Consider the following 20,851-nt stretch of genomic DNA (forward strand, 5'->3'; position numbering starts at 1 on the left):
CACTTTGTAATGGGGCTGTTTGTTTTCTTCTTTTCAGCATGTTTGAGTTCTTTATATATCCTAGATATTAGGCCTTTGTCAGATACACAGTTGGCAAATACCTTTTCCCAGTCTGTGTGCTGTCTTTCTGCTCTCTTGGTGGTTTCTTTGGCTTTGCAGAAGCTTGTCAGTTTGATGAGGTCCCACTTGTCTATCTTATCTCTTATGGCATGGGATCTTGGGGATTTGATCAGGAATTGGTTGGCAGTTCCAATTTCCATAAGGGTGTCTTCTGCATTTTCTAAGGTTCTTATAGTTTAAGGTCTTATGTTTAGGTCTCTGATCCATTAAGAGTTGATTTTTGTATATGGGGATAGTTAGGGGTCCTGTTTCAATCTTCTGTATGTGGACAGTAAGTTTTCCCAGTAACACTTACTGAATAGGTTCTGCTCTCCCCAGTGGTTGGTGGTGAAGGCTTTGTCAAAGATGAATTGGTTGAGAAATGGAGGTTTTGCTTCTGGAATCTCAATTCTATTCCATTGGTCTATATGCCTGTTCTTGTATCGATACCAGACTGTTTTGATTATTGTAGCTTTGTAATAAAGTTTAAAGTCTGGGAGTGTGATACTGCCTGCTTTGCTTTTTTTTTTGCTGAGGATTGTTTTGGCTATTTGTGGTTATTTATGTTTCCATATGAATTCCTGTATCATTGTTTCTAGGTCTGAGAAGAATGTTGCTAGTGATTTGATAGGTATTGAGTTATATCTGTAGATTGCCTTAGGTAAAATGGACATCTTAACAATGTTGATTCTTCCAATCCATGAGCATGGAATATTTTTCCACCTGTTTGTATCTTTGATTTCTTTGAGCAGTGTTTTGTAGTTTTCATTGTAAAGGTATTTCATGTCTCTGGTTAGGAAGATGCCAAGGTATTTCATTTTTTGTGTGGCTATTGTGAATGGAATTGTGCTTTTTATTTAGGTTTCTGTTCGTTTATTATTGGTGTATAGAAATGCGATTGTCTTTTGCACATTCATTTTATACCCTGAGACTTTGCCAAAGTCCTTTATCAGTCAAGGAGGTTTTTGACAGATTCTCTTGGGTTTTCAAGGTATAGAATCATGTCATTTGCAAAGAGGGATAACTTGATTTCCTCTTTTCCTATTTGGATACCCCTGATCACATTCTCTTCTCTGATTGCTCTAGCTAGGACTACCAAAACTGTGTTGAACAGGAGGGGTGAGAGTGGGCATCCTTGTCTTGTTTGTTATCAGGGGAAATGGTTCCAATTTCTGTCTGTTTAGCAGTATGCTGGCTGTGGGTTTCTCGTAGATGGCTCTAACCGTTTTGAGGTATATTTCATCTATGCCTAGATGTTCGGGGTTTTTTTAATCAAGAAGGGGTGCTGGATCTTATCAAAAGTTTTTTCTCCATCTAATGATATAATCATGTAGTCTTTGTTTTTACATCTGTTGATGTATTTAATTACTTTTGTGGTCTTATGAATTTTGAACCAGTTTTGCATCCCGGGGATGAAGACTACTTGGTTGTGGATGATTTTTGAGATGTGTTGTTGAGTCTGGTTTGCTAGGATCTTGTTGAGAATTTTAGCATCTATGTTCATCAAGGATATTGACCTGTAGTTCTCTTTCTTAGTTGGATCTTTACCTGGTTTGCGTATCAATGTGAAGTTAGCTTCATAAAATGATTTGGGGAGAGTTCCATCTTTCTCAATCACCTGGAATACTTTCAATAGGATTGGTATCAATTCCTCCTTGTATATTTTGTAGAATTCTGCTGGAAAGTCATCTAGTCCAGGGCTTTTTTTTGTAGGCAGTTTTCTTATGACATAGTCAATTTCCTGGATTGTTATTGGTCTATTTAGGGTCGCGATTTTTTCTTGTTTCAACATGGGGAGGTTGTGTGATGTCAGAAAGTCCTCCATTTCCTTTAGGTTTTCAAGTTTGTTTCCATACAAGTAGTACACAGTAGTCTCTGATAATCTTCTGTATTTCTTCAGGGTCAGTTGTGACTTCATCTTTTGTGTTTCTGATTGTTTATTTGGGCTTTTTCTCTCCTTTTCTCGGTCAGTCTAGCTAGGGGACCATCAATCTTGTTCATCCTTTCAAAGAACCAACTTTTTATTTTTAATGAATATTTTTTATTTTGATATTGTGGGGTACAGTTAAGGGTTAGGTATACAAATACATTTCATTCAGGCACCCTTATTGATAAGGGGTGTCTCCCCGTCCCCAGACAGAATATTGACTACCATGAATCCCACCTCCCTTCCCCCCCATAGTTTCCCACCACTGTCAGTCCTTTTCTTATAGCATTACAAGGATGTTCAAGGTCCACTATATGAGTGAAAACATGTGATACTCAGATCTTTGTTTCTGTGAGAGGTCACTCAGTATTATTGACTCTAGTTCCATTCAAATTGCTGCGAAGTTCATGATTTTGTTCTTTTTTATGGCTGCATAGTATTTCATGGTATATATGCACCACATTTTTTTATCCAGTCTTCTTTTGATGGACAGTATGGTTGATTCCAGGTTCTTGCTATTGTGAACAATGCTGCGATAAACATATGTGTGCAGGTATCTTTTTTATAGAGTGATTTGAGTTCTTCAGGGTATATTCCCAGTAGGGGGATGGCAGGGTCATATGGGAGGTCGGTATTTAGAGCTTTTAGGCATCGCCACACTGTTTTCCATAGAGGTTGCATTAGTTTGCACTCCCACCAACAGTGTAGGAATGTTCCCTTTTCACCACACCCTTTCCAGCTATTATTTTTTGAGTTATTGATAATTGCCATTCTGACTGGAGTTAGGTGGTATCTTAGTGTGGTTTTGATTTGCATCTTCTTGATGATTAGTGAGGAAGAACCAACTTTTTGTTTCATTACTTTTTTTGTATTATCTTTTTGTCTTCTGTGTTCCGGATTTGGGCTTTTATTTCAGTGATCTGGTTTCTTTTTCTGAAGTTAGGATTTGGATGGTCTTGCTTTTCCAGCTTCCTTAGGTGACTTGTTAGGCTGTTATGTGTATTTGTAGAGATATGAATTCCCCTCTTACTACTGCTTTCATGGCATCCCAGAGGTTTTGGTAAGATGTTTCTTCATTTTCATTTGTTTCCAGGTATCTTTTAATCTGTTTTGATTTCCATGTTGACTCACGAGTTGCTTAGCATCATGCTGTTTAGTGTCCATGTTTTGTGGGTTTTGGGGGAACTTCGTTGGTGTTGATATTTATTTTTATTTCACTGTGGTCTGAGAAGGTGCATAGCAAAATTTCAATCTTATGAAATTTGTATATGCCTGATTTATGGTCAAGGATGTGGTTGATCTTAGAGTACATTCCATATGGTAATGAGTAGAAGGTATATTCTATGGTCATTGGGTAGAGTGTTCTGTAGGTATCAATTAAGTCCATTTGGTCAAGAGTCACATTGAGGTTCCGGATCTCCTTGTTGACCTTTTGTCTTGATGATCTATCTAGGGTTGTAAGTGGGGTATTAAAGTCCCAGTTATGATAGTGTTAGCATCAGTAACTTTTTAAAGTTTGCCTAAAAGTTGCTTTATGAAAGTTGGTACTCCTGTGTTGGGTACATATATGTTTCGGATGGATATTTCTTGTTGATTGATTGAACTTTTTATCATTATATAGTGACCTTCTATATCTTTTTAAATTTCTGATAGCTTAAAGGGTATTTTGTCTGATATTAAGATGGCAACTCCTGCTTTCTTTTGTGTTCCATTCACCTGAAATCTTGTTTCCCATCCTCTTACTTTGAGTCTGTGAGTGTCTTTCTGGTGAGATGAGTCTCTTGGAGACAATATATTGTTGCCTAATGATATTTTATCCATTTTGCCATTCTATGTCTTTTCAGTGGTGAATTTAGTCCATTCACATTCAGGCTAATTATTGAAATTGGAGAGTTTATCCCTGTCATGAAGTTCTTATAGAGTCCTATTTGTTTGTTGTCTTCCTTTTGATTTTTGGGTTGATTCATGTGTGTTTTCAATTTTTTTTCTTTCATTCTTGTGAAGAATGTTGTTCTTTTTTTCCTTTCTTCTTACTTTCTTAAGTGTTTCTTATAGAGCTGGTCTAGAGGCAGCATAAGTTCTTAGGAATTGAATGTCCAGGAAAGATTTTAATTCTCCCTCACTGATGATGCTTAGTTTAGCTGGGTAGGTTATTCTTGGTTGAAATTGTTTCTCTCTGAGAACTTTGAAGATTGGGCTCCAAGCTCTCCTAGCCTGAAGTGTTTCTGTAAATAAATCTGCTGCTACTCTAATTGGTCTTCCCTGGTAGGTAATCTGACCTTTTTCTCTTGCTGCCTTTAGGATTTTTTCTTTTATACCTACTTTGTTTAGGCAAATTACTCGGTGTCTAGGAGTTTGTCTTCTCATCTGTTGTCTTGCAGGGTTTCTCTGAATCTCTTGTGTTTGAATGTTAACATCACTGATGAGATGAAGGAAGTTTTCTTGAATAATTTCATGGAATGTTTGTTCCAGAGTGGTCTCTGTCTCTCTTTCTGCCTCAGGAAGTCCAATTACTCTTAGGTTCGGCCTCTAGAAATAATTGCTCATCTCTTTAAGGCTTGGTTCTGTCTTTTAAAACTTCTTTTCTATGTTTTTGACAGTTTGGGTTAGTTCTATTTTCATCCTCAAACTCTGAGATTCTTTCTTCTGCTTGGCTAGTCTGCTTTCCATGCTTATCAGTCTGTTATTTATTTCATTCACAGTATTCTTTATTGCTATTATCTCAGTTATCAACTCCTTCATATTTTCCTTTTGTCTCTCCTCAATTCTGTTTATTCTCTCTATTAATGTCTTGATATCTGGGTTTATAGTTTGAGACCAGTCATTCTGGGGGCTCTTCATTGATTGCATTCCAAAGTCTGTTTTCTTAGTGTCTGACTTCCCTGGGGTCTGTGTGAGATCCATATTCTTCTTTTGGTTTTTCTTTATTTGTGTAGATCCCCACCCCCCACTCCCCTCCCCCTTTTCTTTAATTCTATTGTACAGGGATGACAGGGTTGCTTTTACTTCTGTTTGCTCAATCTCCTATTCTTCCTTATGTGTATTCTCTGGCTTTGTTCAATTCTGAAACTGGACTATGGGTTGGTGACTATGCTTTTTGCAGTTTAGAGATTTAACTGAGGGGGAAGCTGTGACTCAAAATCTATCTGCAGATCCTAGTATCCACTGACAAGTGTATGGGCACCCTGGAACCCACTTCCCACTGCCATACAATCTGTCCATGCAGTGGGAGTATGGGTTTGCTTCCTGGAAGCAAAATGAGGTAAGAAAAAGGAAAAGAATGGAAAAAGGAAGGGGGGTAAGAGGAAGGTGGAGAGAGAGAAGAGTAAGTGGGACAACAGACAGACATACCAACTAACAAATGAAAAGAGACAGAAAGAAAGAAAAGAGTAAAAAAAAAAACCCTAAAACATACAATCATACAAACATACAAACCAACAAAAACCTGCCAGCAAAAACCTGCCATAAACAAACAGGAAGTCAAATGAAAAAAATCAGTAAAATAACAACAACAACAAAAAGTACTAAAAGGTTATCAAAAACAGAGAGAAAAAAAACCTAAAACAACAAACAAAAATGAGCAAAACATACAGACAAAAAATAATAATAACAATAAAAAAAAAAAAACAAGGAACCAAACTTGTTCTGAGGTCATTCCTGTAAGGCCAACAATCTTTCAGCTCTGATCTCTAGCTCTCAGAACAGGCTGATAGGGTTACTCACAGCTTGGGTCAGATGTCCCCGGCCTACTGGAAGAAGGGTGCATCAGATCTGGAGTCACCTGGCTTGCTGCCACTCAGATCTGACTTGTGTCTGATCCAGCGTGGGGGAGGGGTTTCTGTCTCTCCCAGTTTGTTGAGATTACCTTAGGTCCCAAGTTGGAAGCTGGGCAGAGCTGGGCAGGACAATGCAGGTCTCTGCTTGGTCCTGGGACAGAGAAAATGACTGCAGTTGGCATTTCTTCACCAGGCATGGGTGCCTCTCCCCAATTTTCTCTCTCCAATGATCATATCTGGGGCTCCAGCTGATTTGCTATATCAGGTGATGGTGTGGGCCAGGAGCCAAGTGATGAGAATCAGCTGGATTCGGCAGGCTCTTCTCAGGAGAGTCCCATGAACAGCAGACTATCTTGTGCACCCACAGCTCCAATCTCAGGGTGGTGGGGCTTGCAGTCACCTTCAAAGGGGGGTCCCATGTGCATGAACCCAAGTTTCCCCTCAGACAGACTTTTGCTCTCCCACTAGCACACGCCTACCAACACAGAAAGTCTTTATGTACACTAGCTTTTGCAGAGACTCTCACAATCTGACCTGTCTGGTTGCCACCTTGTCAGCATCCAGGAAAATAAGTTATGGATAAATAGACACATTTTAATTAGAACAAAACTGAAGATAGTCAAAAGATGTACTATATTTCAGTAATTATAAGGTATTGTTTTTATTCTTACAATTGATGGCATATCACAGTTTATTTGGCTGCATTTTTTTCTTTGTGGTACATAAAATTATACTATGTCTTAGATTCAATGAAGTACAGTACTCAATTTTTCAAATATGTGGCAGAGGAAGAGTTTGCTGGCTATACCTCAATATGTGTTGTTTTCTTCCCACACAGTGATACAATTTTTTTTTTTTTTTGCCTGGGGAGACAGCCACTCAACTAAAGACTACACTCCCAATTTTCCTTACAGCTTGGTGTGGCTATATGCCCAAGTTCTGGTCAGTGACAAGTAAGCAGAAGTGATGTGTGGCACTCTGGTTTGTGCCGTTAAAGGGAAGGGGCATTGCTTCCCCACTTTTCATTTTCTTCTTCCTTCTTTCTGCCTCCTTATTTCTTTCCTTCCTTTATTTTTTCCCTCCCTCCTTTTCTTCATTCCTATCTTTTTGGACTGCAGATGTGATAGTGGAAGCTGAGCAGTCATTTTCATCTATGAGAACGGAAGCCAAGTATTGAGGGTGGTAAAGCAATGAGTTCTTAATTAAACTAATATACTAGCCTGGACTGACTGTGCAGACTTTTATGTGGTAAAGAACCTAGAAAGTTTGTTTAAGTGACTCTTAGGGTTTCAGGAGCTGAGCAAATATTCTATCAAATATGAATGGTTTCTGAATTTCATTTTTCTAGGAGTAAACTATTACCATTTCTGCAATGGGCTAAACTCTCTTCCTCTAAACACACACACACACACACACACACACACAACTTGTCTGAGCAAAGTGAGTTACCAAATGTAGAATTTATTTATAAGGAATGCATTGTGAATAGCTTTTCAATTTTTTCAATTTTCGTTATCATGAAAAGATGATTTCAGCCCACAAACGGTCTATATTTCTAAATAACACAGTTGCCAGGACTGTCTGTTCAGTGTAATGGGGGACAGCTTTTTCAGTGCAACTGGGATTTCTTGGTAATGCTAAATCTGTCTTGTCGGCTGAATTCCTCTGGCTTTATGTGGCAGTGTAGTAAAAATGTATGATCAGATTTCATTGTTAAGAAAATTCTTTCAGCATACACGTACAGGCAAGTTTCTTGCCTGGATAGCTGGATATTTGGGCTATGAGATTTTAAAAAAATGTCTCATGACAAGCTTTATGGAAATGCAACAATCTGAACATCTAGTTCTGTCTGAGAGTGGCACGGCTATGAAGAGCTGCACTGTTGGTGTCGATGCCATTCTGGCCATTGGCAGTCACACAATTGGTTTTTCATATTTGAGGAGATGGGACAGTGAGGAGGCCTGTTGGCTTGATCTTATTAATGCCACCATCTAGAATACAGATCCTTGGATATTTCATCTTCACAAGATGAGCTGCAAACTGGAAAAAAAGGGATAAACTTTATAGTGGCTATACCAAATATTTCTCCAACCCCATGTTTTATTTCTCCAACCCCAGGCTGTGAATAACCGAACTATTTTAATGTTACTATTGCTATCACTGTTGTATGAATATGTCATTAATTTGATTATTAATATATACTAAATCATTCTTTTATATATTGACAAACAACTACTTTATGCTATGGAGTAAATGTGTCCTTTTGTCTCATTTATGATATTTTAGATAGGCAATAATTACACAAGATAAACAATGCAGTTCATTACAAAAGTATATAAAGCAATAAGTAAACTCTTTCCATATTTATTCCTAGTCTCTCTCTCCAGAGTTCATTAATGTTACTCTTTTTTTGTGTATTCTTCCAGTGATAGTAAAAACAAGCTCATATCTATATTGAAAAAAATTTTGATATGATGGTCCACTTATTATTGCAATTCCACATACAATGTCCCACAGAGGGCTCATAAACCGGTTGTAACATAGTTTGGAGCAACCACAATTATCATTTTGAGTCCATAAACTTGGAATAAACTTGCAGGATGGATCCAGAAGTCTTCTAGATGCCTGCCACAACAGGACTTGGTAAAAGTTGCAAGACATACACACATCTGACTTAACCCACATTTACCTATTCAGGATCATTGGCTGCCTTTCCCCATTCCTTATGCTTTATGATGAAGCAACCTTGAACTGCTTGTCAGTGCTGATACAGCATCCTGCTTTATGATTCAGACCTTTACTTGGGCAGGCTGCCCACCATTTCCTGGCCCCTTTTTAGTTCCTCCTCAGTAGTCACCTCCCTCTCACATACTCCCAAACCTGCCTAGGTTGTATTTATTTTCCTGCTCTGCTACTTCCTTTTCTAGGTGCTAAGTTGCCATTAGGGTCCCTGTCTCTCAGTCCCCAAAATTTCTTGTATGAATCTTAATCTTTGGTCTTACCACATTTATTTAAATTACCAGTTTGAGAGCTTCCTCTGTCAAACTGTAAGCTTCTCTAGGATAGTGACCCTGTTCTATTTCTTTTTATTTCTAGTGCCTGGCATAGAAATATCCTGACCAAACCAGTCAGGATATATATATTTGTTGAACTGAACTAAACTAAATTATGACAAAGGACTATAAAACCTGTGGCAAAATTATGAAGGAAGTTAAGTTTTTTTGGCCCCTTTGAATATTTTTATCTCTAGTCCCTCCATTTGGTAGTGTCCCATTCCTCTTCTTTGGGTATCTTTGTTTTCAAGTTCTTTTCAGTCACTCTTTCTAACAAAACCTGATCTCAGATCCTTCAGTTAAAAGGATGAATAATCTGTTCACAGTGCTATAACTTTTTTAGGCTATATGAAGCTTAATAGGATGGTCTCAAGTCAGCAGTCTAAACTTTCGAGTACAAAAGAATCAGCTGACTGGTTTGGTCAGGATAAGTGCAAGGCCTCATTCCCATTCTGCCTTATTGATCTGGGATTAGACGATAGTTATTTTTAAACAAACACCCCTAGATGATTCTAAAGCAGGTAGCCTATGGACAGCATTTTGAAAAATACTGTCTTAAGCCAAAAGAATAAAGGCATCATCAGTCAGTGGGTATAATAAATGATGCTGGACTTGAGATCTTAGCAATATTTAAAATAACTCACATAACAGATTTCAGAACTGCTGACTTCATTTATCTTCTCCATTATCCTCTACAGTGCCTTAAAACAGAGATTCAGATGGCTGTTCATGTTTCTAACCCTAAATTTCTTTAGAGCTACCAGATGGGTATCCTCAATAGTAATAATGTTGAAGAGAAACAGTGCTCCTGTATTTCAAAAGCTGCCAAGTGAGCTAGTGTGAACTAATCTTCATTCTGTTCTCACTTACTTCTCTTTGAACCCCAGTCTTTAGGAACAAAGGCATAAGATTGATCTGCCCCGAGTCATGTGCAGGCAGCACAGTCCCTGGTACCATATGATTACTGAAACATCCTGGCAGCATTCTCCTTCATGCAGCAATACAATTACCATTTAGGCTGGAATTCTAAGATAAACATAACATTACTCAAAATGCTTGTGGATAAGCAGACTTAGCAATCAGTTTTCTCAAAAACACCAGAGAAGTAAGAAAATGAATAAGGAAGGACTGTACATCCAACTAATCTCCCTTAAACTATGCTGTAGAGCTAGAAATAATTCCAACTGTTATTGTAAGGAGAGCCATAATAATTAGACTGCTGCTGAGCTGGAAAATAGTAAAGACAAAGCAGGCAGAACAGAGCACTTGGGAATAATCCAGTTGTTGCTAAGTGGGAAGTCTAAGAAGAAAAGTAGAAATGGAGTACAGGGAGATGGTACATGTTTAGATGTCATGCAAAGAAACAGGGCTGTGTTGAAGTAAAGAAAAAGTGCAACTGTTGAACTTTCTTGTAAAATTATGAGTTCTGCTCCTCTGGATGCTCTACTAGTGTTTCTGATTATCCACGTTAAATATGACCTCTAACAGTGAAATATGACCTCTAACAGCATCTTTTCCACTGCTACCACAAAAACAGTTTCTCTTCTCCTTTTGACATTTGTTCATTTATTTGGTCATTCATTTATTAATCAAACATTCCACCTATCAAATATCAGACATTGTTCCAGTTTTTGGAGTGTTTATGGTCCAGTAGAGGAGATAGCAATGGACAATTAATATGGAGTAGTATGGGTATTATGAAAGCAGAAGTTCAGGATGCTCAGCAGTTATAAGAAGTGCTTCTGAATTTAACAGGGATTAGAGAGCTGCTTTTTTTTTTCTTCTTGCTTTTATTTTCTCTTTTCCTTCTAGTCTTCTTTCATTATTGACTCCCACTCCTAATGGGTAGCCAGATGTGATGACCACAATTGCTACACTGATCAGACAGTATTCTTTGTGGCTATAGCTTGGTAATGTTAGGGAGGAAGGAAAGAAAGGGCTGTGAATGTGTTGGAATAGCTTTTCACTATGTGAAAAAAGTCATGCCATAGATGGAAAAGCTATATGGTGGAGCAGGGAAGACCTAAGTTGCAGAGCATAGGGTTTCTTCTATTTTTCATTCTTTATCTGCCAGGGCTATATCGTGAGTAAACACAGAGGGCGCAGAATTTTGGGGAGTAAAGGTCTAGAGTAGAGACTGCAGACTCCACACAGAAATCACAAATCTAAACTTACTGAGCAATATCCTTGGTGGAAGTTGTAGGATATTACATTAAACCAGTGATTATAAGTCATCGGAATCATCTGGGTGCTTTTATAAAACACCATTACCCAGGCCCATTCCAGGACAGTAATAAGTAGAGTTTCTTAGGATGGATCTCTGATGTCAATTGTTTTTTTAAAAGTTCCCCCCTCCCAGGTGATTCTACTGTGTAGCTAGCATTGAGAATAATTTAATTAGGTAATACAATTCATTTGTATGTTGGGCTTGTCTGGGATCTCAAACTGCAATTTTTGTAGGTAGTCCTGCATAGAGAGTCACTAGAAGAGGCTACTGTGTTTGTAGTGCTGAAATTTGTGAGACCAGATCCTATACAGAAAGAATAGCGTTCTTTGAACTGCACAAGCAGCTGATCTCTACAGGGTAACATCCCAGGTGGAGTCAGCTGGATCTGGTATCTGCTGGGGCAGGACTTCCAGGTCTCATTTTTTGTGGACATTAGTCCCATGTGGAGAAGGTAAAGCTTTTGCATTTTCATCATTCCTCTGGTTTGTAGAATCTGGTAGTATTATTTATTTCCAGGGCTTGGTTAAGCACACTTCAAAACAGCAGTGTCAATGTGGCAGGTTCTTGTTTTCTCTCTTTGTCTTGCACCTTAACTTGGGCTAGGAGACTGGTATGTTTATCTAGAGGAAGTTAAGTTCTGCTGTGGCAGGAGAATGAATGGAGAAAAGGAATTTCTGAGCCACACAGTAGAGCAGGTTAACTAAGGCCAAGAAATTAAAAGCTGATGATAGGTAAGGTTCACGAGGTGCACAGAATAGGTTCATGCTGTTTCTCACTAGTCCCTCTAGGAGACAGATTTGGGAAGAACTCATGCAGTAGCAGGAAGCTAAGAAAACTTTGGGCTTCTGTAAGATTTAGGGGAGGAACACATGGCAGGATAATTAGATTTCCTAATGTGAAACTTCAGTATTGTGAGTTTGAGGTTCATACTGGAGCCTGAACAGCTGGCACGTATTGACTAACACCCTGATGAAGCTCACAGAAGTCTTTTCTCTCTTCCATTTTATCTGTCCCATCCTTTCCAAATGAAGCTACATCTCTCCAAATGTTACTTTTGGTTGAGCATGGAACTGAATAAAGGAATTGGCAATTATCTTATAATGAGCAGTTATAGTAATTTGCTTTTCTTGATCTTATGGATGTGAGGCTGATGCCATATTAGTCTCACGTGTCCTCTTGGCCCTCTGGATTGCTAAGAAAATGGTACACATTTAATATTTCTGGCTTCTGGCACTGTTGTGCCATGGTGAGACTAATACTTCACATAAATTATGTACCTATTTATTCTTTTTCTTTTTTTTGAGTTGGAGTCTTACTCCATCACCAAGGCTGGAGTGCAGTAGCATGTTCATGGCCACCCCAGCGTCGACCCGCTGTGCTCAGGTGATCCTTCCACCTTAGCCTTCCAAGTAGCTGGAACTATAGGCATGTGCTACCATGCTTGGCTAATTTTTTGAGTTATTGTAGAGATGAGGTCTCGCCAAGTTGCCCAGGCTGTTCTTAAACCCGTGGGCTCAGGCAATCCCCTCACCTCGGCCTTCCAAAGTGCTGAGATTACAGGCTGGAGCCACTGTGCCCGGCCTGCTGTACCTATTTCTAAGAGTTTGACTGACTACACAAGCCAGATAAGCATATTTGAGATGAGAAATAGAATATGGGGCGACTTCTCCATCTAGAGTAGTTTGGCCTTGGAATAAATATAACAGATGTGCTGTCTTGTCCTAATTATTTAAGAGATTTCTGAGATCATTAATAAAGTTCTTGATCAGTATAACTGCCCATCTCAGTGAGAAACATAAGAGCTATGACAAGGATTACTAGGAAAGAGGTAGGAATGATTTATCAAATAATCCACTGACCTCCTCCTGTGATTATACAGTCAAGTATAATTTGAATGTCATCTTTTGTTTCAATCCTTACTGTGTTCCTCTCTTAACTGAGATAAATGTTCTGTCTCCTGCTAGTTTTCTATATTCAGATATCTTACATTTAATTCATTGAATTTTATTTTCTTAATAGTATTTTATAAGGTGTGAAACTGGTTACACAGTAATAACATCTAATAACATTTGGGCCATGATTGCTGCATTTCCTAACTTCACTCACAGAAATAAAACCAGCAGCAAGGCAAAGCCAAGAAGCTGAATGTGATGGTCACTAATCATTTGATGCCCAATCGTGGGCACCTATGACAAGTAAGGAGGAGAACAGGTAATTCCAGGGTATTAGTTATATACTTGAAAAATTTTAAATTATGAAACTTAAAAACAGTGGGAGAGTTTATTCTTATAAACTTATAGCCATCATATGATCCAGGCTTTCTGATCCATGTTTACTTTACAAATAAACTCTTCTAATAGTGTCTGGGATATTTTGAGCCATACCATAGTATACATTAATCTTGTCCACAGAGAGGGTTATAATAAATTTTTAGCCAAGTTGTTTCTATTTTGCTTGGAATCAATCTTTCGGATTAGGAAATGTGATAATGTAAAGATTTTGTCTTAAAAAATATTTTTCACAGTTGCTTTCTCTATTTTATTTCTCTCCACTCCTTCTTTCTGCCTTTTTATTAAGACAAATATTTAAAAAAATATACAAATACCAGCCTAGGCAACATAGCGAGACCTTGTCTCTATAAAAAAATTTAAAAATAGCTGGGTGTGGTGGCATGTGCCTATAGTCCCAGCTACTTGGGAAGCTGAGGCAGAAGGATCACCTAAGCCCAGAAGGCAGAGACTGCGATGAGCTGTGATTGTATCACTACACTCCATCCTGAGTAAGAGTGAGATCTCACCTAAAAATAAAAAACACACACACAAACATACTCACACTTACACACATGAACAGACAAAAAATGATGAATCTCTAGGTCCCAATACCCAGCTTCAACAACTGTAACTTGTAGCCAATTTCTTTCATTTATTCTACTCACCTACTCCTCTCACCCTTGTATTGTTTTGATGCAGATCCCAGGTAGTATATCATTTCATAGATAAATGTGCATTTTCAAGATAAAAGGACTTTAAATATATATAACCACAGTATTATCCCATGTAGAAAAAACATTCATCTTGTTCTTGTGATACAACCGAATATTCAGTAAGTGTTCAAATTTCCAATTAGCTCATATATGTTTTCTCTCTCTCTCTCTTCCATCTAGCTGTCCATTGATCCATATTTAAATTTATTTGGATCAGGATTAAAACACAAGATAAACACATTATGACTAGTGGATGTCTTTTGAGTCTCTTTTAATCTAAAGGTTTGTCCTATCTCTTTTCATCTCTTTGCAGGAAGTCTATTCTCTGCCAGATTCTCTCCAACCACATTTCTGTCACAGTCACTTCCCCAAAATACTCTGATTAAGGCTAGCAATGATCTCCACATTGTCAAATTCAACTTTTTAATTTTTAATTTTAATTTTTTTTATTTTAAAGATGTGGGGCACAACTCAGGGTTAGGTATACAAATGTTCATTAAGCAGGCACCCTTGTTGATGAGGTGTGCCCCTCCTCCTCTGGCAGATTCCTACTACTGCCAATCCTGCCTCTCTTCCACCACCGCTGACCCCAGCAGTTTCCTGCTACTGCCAGTCCTTTTCTTATAGTATTACAATAATTGTTCAAGGTCTGCTTATGAGTGAGAACATGTGATACTCAGTTCTTGGTTTCTATGACACATCACTCAGCATTATAGACTCTAAGTCCATCCAGGTTGCTGTGAAGTTCATGATTTCGTCCTCCTTTTAAGAGTCACTCTGCATCTAACTTGATATCATCATCTGATGCAGTTGATCATGCTCTCCTTTTCAAAACTTTCTCATTAGCTTTCAGTATACCAATCTCTCCTGGTTCTTCTACTACCTTACTAGCTGCACCTTTTCATGTCCCTTGGTGGATTTTCCTTATCTTTTTGATCTCTGCCCTATGGCTTAGTCCTCTGACCTCTTCTCTAACTACATTCTTCCTCTAAGTGATTTCATTTAGTCCCATAGCTTTAAGTCCTATCTATATTCTGATGTCTCTAAATTTGTCTTTAGCCTCTTCTCTAAACTTTAAACTAATGAATCTATCTGCTTCCTCAACATCTTTTAGACACTTAGATGTCTAATAGGTTTCTCAAACGTATTAATCTCAAAGGAGACTACACTCTACCCTATCTTTAGTCAACACTCTCCAGAAGTCTTCTTCATCTCAGGAAATGGCAACTCCAGTCTTCCAGTTGTTTAAACAATAAACTGGGATATATTTCTTTTTTTCCTACCAATGTATCATGCAGTCTCTATCTGATCACTTCTTACCACCTGTACTACTATGTACTAGCTCAAGTGATCATTATTTCTTACTTAGATTATTGTAACAACCTCTTTACTGGTCTCTCTTGCTTCTATCCTTGCCTCTGTGGTCTAATCCTCATACAATGCTAGTGATCCTTTTAAAATTTAAGTCAGATAATATAATTTCTCTTCTCAAAGCAATTTGATGGTATCTAGCTTTATTCAGAATAAAATCTAGTCTTTACCATGGTCTATGAAGTCCTATATAATCTGCAAATCTGAAAACTCTTCCCCACCCCCCATCTTCACCTTCTCTATCTGATCTCCTTTTCCAGGCCACCATCATTTCTTAGGGAGATTACTGTAATAACTTCTTGACTTACTATAGTCTTTCTCTACATGCAATCAGAATGATTCTTTAAAAATATAAATCAGATAATATAACACCCTTTGTTCCACATCAGTGGCATTCCATCTCACTCAGGATAAGGGCTTCACTAAGCACTTGATAAAGAAAAGAAGCCACCAGTACTCTTTTTCTTTATATTACCTTAATTTTCATTTCAGCATTTATAATAATTTGATATATATGTGTGTTGGTTTATCAACTGTCTCTCCCAATACATTGTAAGTGCCATGAATGCAGAAACCTTATTTTACTTATTACTGTTTCCCCACTGTCTTGAACAGTGATTACAACGCAGCATTTGTTCTAATATCTGTTGAATAACTGACTCATTCAACGAATACTTTTTGAACGTCTACTGTGTGTCAGGCATTATGCTGGGCACTGGTTACATTGTCTTACTTTCAGTCGAGGAGGTAGAAAGAATTTTAGAGCAAATACTAAGGAAACTAATTAGGTCTAGTAGTTGTCAATGCTATTTTTTTTCATCCTTTACTAACAGGGTCTTCATTCAACTCTTGTATGAATTGAAAAGATAAGATGATTTTTTTAAAATGATGTCTTTTAAAAGATATCTACACAAAAGATATAGTCAAAAAAAATTTTTGATGAAGTTTATAAAAAATAGAAATAATAAACCCTTATGAGATAATGTTATTGTAGAAGTTCACCGATAAGAGATAATATCCTCACTTCATCTCCACAGTTAAGGAACAAAGGAGACATAAGAATTTAAAGAGGATGCAGTGACAATTTGATGTCCTCCTCTTGGGTTCCAGGCTTATGTCTTAGAGCCCCTTCTCTCCATGAGTTTGGCAATTTTTAGTGGTATGTGGCTAACTCAATAAAACGTGAAAATAAGATAAGTAAATACCTTCATAAGTAATAATGAATTTCTCTTCTTTGCTTTTTCTATTTTACTCTCTTATATGTAATTCTAACAAAGTCTCATAAGGATTAAAGGAAAGAAAGATAATTTAACTTTTTTAAAGAATAAGTTTTGAATAGGAATGTCAAAAATTATAAATATTTCCCACAGGCACATAATATCTTAGTACAAGTATAAATCAGTACAATTACTGCTCTATTGTTTGCTTTGCTGAAAGTCCAGTAACATATACATTTTTTCCCCACATGTCAAAATAGTGTTTTCCTCTCTCTTCCATTTTCCTTTATTAATCTTGTTTTCTTTGTTAATCTCCTCTACCAATCACTTGTACTTAGGCAAATTTTTCTTATTTGTAAGCTAACTTATAATGGGGGACAGTGGACTTTTACAGTTTTTTGAAACAACTTCTTTTAAGGGTTTTTTTTGGCAGTCTTTTTTTGAGATTATCACCTGGAATTTGTCCTTCTAGAATAATATGCTTATAGCTTTTAAAAGTAATTATGTATCTTTTTTTTCTGTACTGCAGAATACTGTTTTCTTTATAAGTGAGATGATTCTATATCTACACATCTAGTTTAACTGTCCTTTGAATTCTAGTCTGAATCTCTAAATGCTTGACCAATATTTTTACACTGCTATCCCATTGTTCTTCAAATTCAAAGGCCCAAAATCCATCATATTCCTTCCAAATCTTCTTTATTCCCTATCTCTGTTTCTTTCCTATCTCTGTTAAAGGTATCAGTAACCTCCTCAAATCCCTTCCCCTCCCCCCCAAAAAACTTTGAGTTTTCTTGTTTGTTTTTATAGCCTCCTTTGGTTCCACATTCAATTAGGTACAAAATGTGTCAACTTTCTCTGGGTTTGTCTTGCATCCATTCCCTTTTTAATTTTTCTATTCCTCTTCTCCAACTTCATTTTAGACACCAATTATTCTTGGATTAGTTCCTAAGTGGTCCTCATGCTTCTAGTTTTTCCTCTTTCCATTACTTGCTACTCTGCTGACTAAATGGTAATATTATGGAAGAGCCTCAGAAAATCCTTAAGACCTCAATCAATGTTTTAGATAGTCTTCCTTCCTAGGACTATTGTCCTTAAACAAGGTAAATCAAGATCAATGGATCCTTTCCAAGGAATAGCTGGCTTACCTATAGTCAGTAAGGACAACATGTAGTATTTAAAAGCTCTTATTGAGAGTTTCATTTAGATAACAGTAAGACTAACACTCTTTGCATTCTGAGAAAGACAAAATAAATTCATTACACACTTATATTTGGCTTTTTCTTAACATAAACACATATATTTATTTACATTTAAAGGTTAACAAGAGATGGTTGTCCTTCAGCATTCCAAATAAGACAAGAGAAAAAAGTGACAAGATGTTACCAGGTGCCTTGAATCACATAATAGCAGCAGTGGGCCATTTCCATCTCCTTTTGGAAGTTACTTTGGCTAAGAACTTTGGCTATGAGTCTCAAGCAAACCTGTCTGTTGTCTCTTTCCCACAGTCGTGGGAGGTTTGCTGACTCTGAGGTCTACCAACTCTTTAGATAGTGGGAGACTGAAAGCTTGAGAGAGAGGGCCACCATAAAGGTAGAATTTGGGAAGACATTAGTTTTGAGATAGACTAGGAATATTAGGGAGAATCTCTGTTTCTTGGTGTTTTAAAATTTCTACTTCACAGAGATCAAGGGTAAAAAAGGGATTCAAATTTTAGCAAACCTTAATACAAATTTTAAAAAGTCACTTTCCAAAGGATTTTGTAAAATATAGTTGATAGTGTCACTTTCCTTTTTCAAAAATATTTAATAGCTTCCACTGCTAAAATGAAAACTTCTTTGCATCATATTCAAAACCTTCTATAATATGACTCTCCACTACCTTTTCAGACTTATCTGCACCAAAATGCTCTTCAAAGAAGCCCCTGTGCTTTCCAATCCTACTGTGCTATTTCTTTTGCCTGGCATGTTCCCTCCTGACTGTGGCCCTATCCGACACTTTCCCTTACTGAAATCTTACCCATAATTCAAAGTCTAGGTCTATTATCACGTCCTTCATGAAGCTTTCAGAATCTCTCATTTAATTGGAAGAAATTTCTTCATTCTAAGTGATTTTCATAACTTATAAATTAAAAATCTCATATAGCACAGATCACCTTCTGCTTTAACTTATAATTATTTGTATTCATGTCTAACCTTCCTAACAAGACTGAATGTTTTATGAAGGCAAGGGACTGTATCTTTCTCATTTCTGTTTCCTTATAACAGTTTCCATATGTAGACACTCAATGTTTATTGTCCAGAATTAAAGTAGTACTGGATATTTATATTTTTTTGTCCTGCCTTCTTGTTTATAGCAATTTGTACAAAGGAATAATCTACTAAAAAATATTATTTTCATGTGTTTGTTCATTAACTCAGTTATTAATTTGACCATCAAATATTTATTGCATGTTTTCTGTTGGAAAGGTACCATGTTAGGGGCTGGAGATACAACAATATATACAATCTAGTCACTGTCCTCAATGAGCTAGTTGGGGATATAGATAAGTGAACATGTGATTACAATGCCATTTGAAAAATGTTACTCAAAGTCACCATTTATGGTTGTTCAAACTGTGCCTTGCATGAGAAAGCCTACAAAAGGGGGTTAGTGGAGCATGAACTGTAGCCTATCTTCTCCTTTCCAAGCTTTGTGACCTCACGTGGTGCTGTGTGTCTCTGAAGGAAGCATGGGATTTGTCTAATGCACACAGAAGCTCTGTCTATATATGATTGTGGTATAATGACACTATATGAGCAAGTAGAAGATTTTCTGTGAACACTTAGGAGGAATACTTCATTCCAGACCTGAGTTGTTAAGAAAGACTTCCACGAAGATATGCTATATAAACGTAGCATTTCAAGGCAAATGGGTACAACCAGGTGAACAAAAGCGGAAAGAATGCTTCAAATAGGAAACTACAAGTATATATAAAGTGTTTATGTAAGGAACTACAAGTACATGGGTATGACTGGAGCCTCAGAGGATGAGAGAACAGAAGTGAAGTGGGAGCTTGGAACACAGAGCAGAGTCCAGATCATGAAGAGCCTTATAAACCACAGTTAGAGTTTGGATTTTGTTTTGAAGGCAATGGGAAATCATAGGGGTATTTTAGCAAGGATCAGATTTACATTTAAAAAAGCTCACTGTGGCTGTAGGGCAGAACTGGAGGATGGGAGGTAGGAAGTGGGAGTTGCAGTATGTCTTTCAGTAAGTCAGGCACAAGATATGGTGGCCTGAGTGAAGTAGTGGAGATGGAGATAATTAGACCTGGTTAATAGGGTGATAAGCCAAACAATAATTTTTCATATAATTTCTTGCAATTAGTCAAGAAGGTGAGAGAATTTACTATTTCAAACAAACAGGCTGGGTGGTATGAAAGAAAGTATAGAATCTTTTGGACAGCCCTGAGTTTGAATCACAGCTCTGCTATCAGTTAGCTGTGGAATCTTGAGCAAGTTGCTTAGCATTTTTGGCCTTAGTTTTATTACGTGTTAAATGTGTAGTAATAACTCACATGAATAGTACACTTAAAGGGTTGCTGGAGGGATTAAACTATGTATACAGAACATCTTGTTTTATTGTGCTTTGAGTTACCGTGTTTTGCAATTACTGCTATTAAAAAAAATTTTTTTTAACGAATAAAAGTATTGTGGCAACCCCACATCAAGCAAGTCTAATGATGGCATTTTTCCAACAGCACATGCACACTTTGTGTCTATGAGTCGTATTTTGGTATTCTTGTAATATTTCAAGAATTTCCATTATTATAATATCTTTTTTGATTTTTTGAGTTGGAGTCTCACTCCATCACCCAGGGTGGCACCCCATGAGTGGCACGCTCATGTCACCCCAGCATTGACCTGTTGGACTCCAGCGATCCTTCCGCCTCAGCCTTCCAAGTAGCCAGAACTACAGGTGTATGCTGCCATGCCCGGCTAATTTTTGACTTATTGTAGAGATGAGGTCTCGCCGGGTTGCCCAGGCTGGTCTTGAACCTGTAGGCTCAGGTAATTTCCTCACCTTGACTTCCCAAAGTGCTGGAATTACAGGCTTGAGCCACTGTGCCCAGCCTCATTATTACAATGTCTGTTCTGGTGATCTGTAATCAGTCGTCTTAGATGATGCTATTATAATTGTTTTAGAGCACGTCAGC

At 37.5% G+C, this 20,851-nt stretch overlaps 1 protein-coding gene across 1 annotated transcript in view; it reads right to left on the bottom strand.

Moving 5' to 3' along the window:
- Window positions 1-6,861: 6,861 nt before the first annotated feature.
- TBCK (TBC1 domain containing kinase) overlaps window positions 6,862-20,851 on the bottom strand; it is a 273,436-nt gene continuing 259,446 nt past the window's right edge. Inside the window, exon 26 of the mRNA XM_008055888.2 lies at window positions 6,862-7,842. Within this exon, the coding sequence (XP_008054079.1) occupies window positions 7,732-7,842 (111 nt within the window). The 3' untranslated portion in view covers window positions 6,862-7,731. The remainder of the gene's footprint in view (window positions 7,843-20,851) is intronic.

Source organism: Carlito syrichta, unplaced genomic scaffold, assembly GCF_000164805.1.
Source record: "Carlito syrichta isolate Samal-C Ts95f unplaced genomic scaffold, Tarsius_syrichta-2.0.1 Scaffold302017, whole genome shotgun sequence".
Taxonomy (NCBI): Eukaryota; Metazoa; Chordata; class Mammalia; order Primates; family Tarsiidae; genus Carlito; species Carlito syrichta.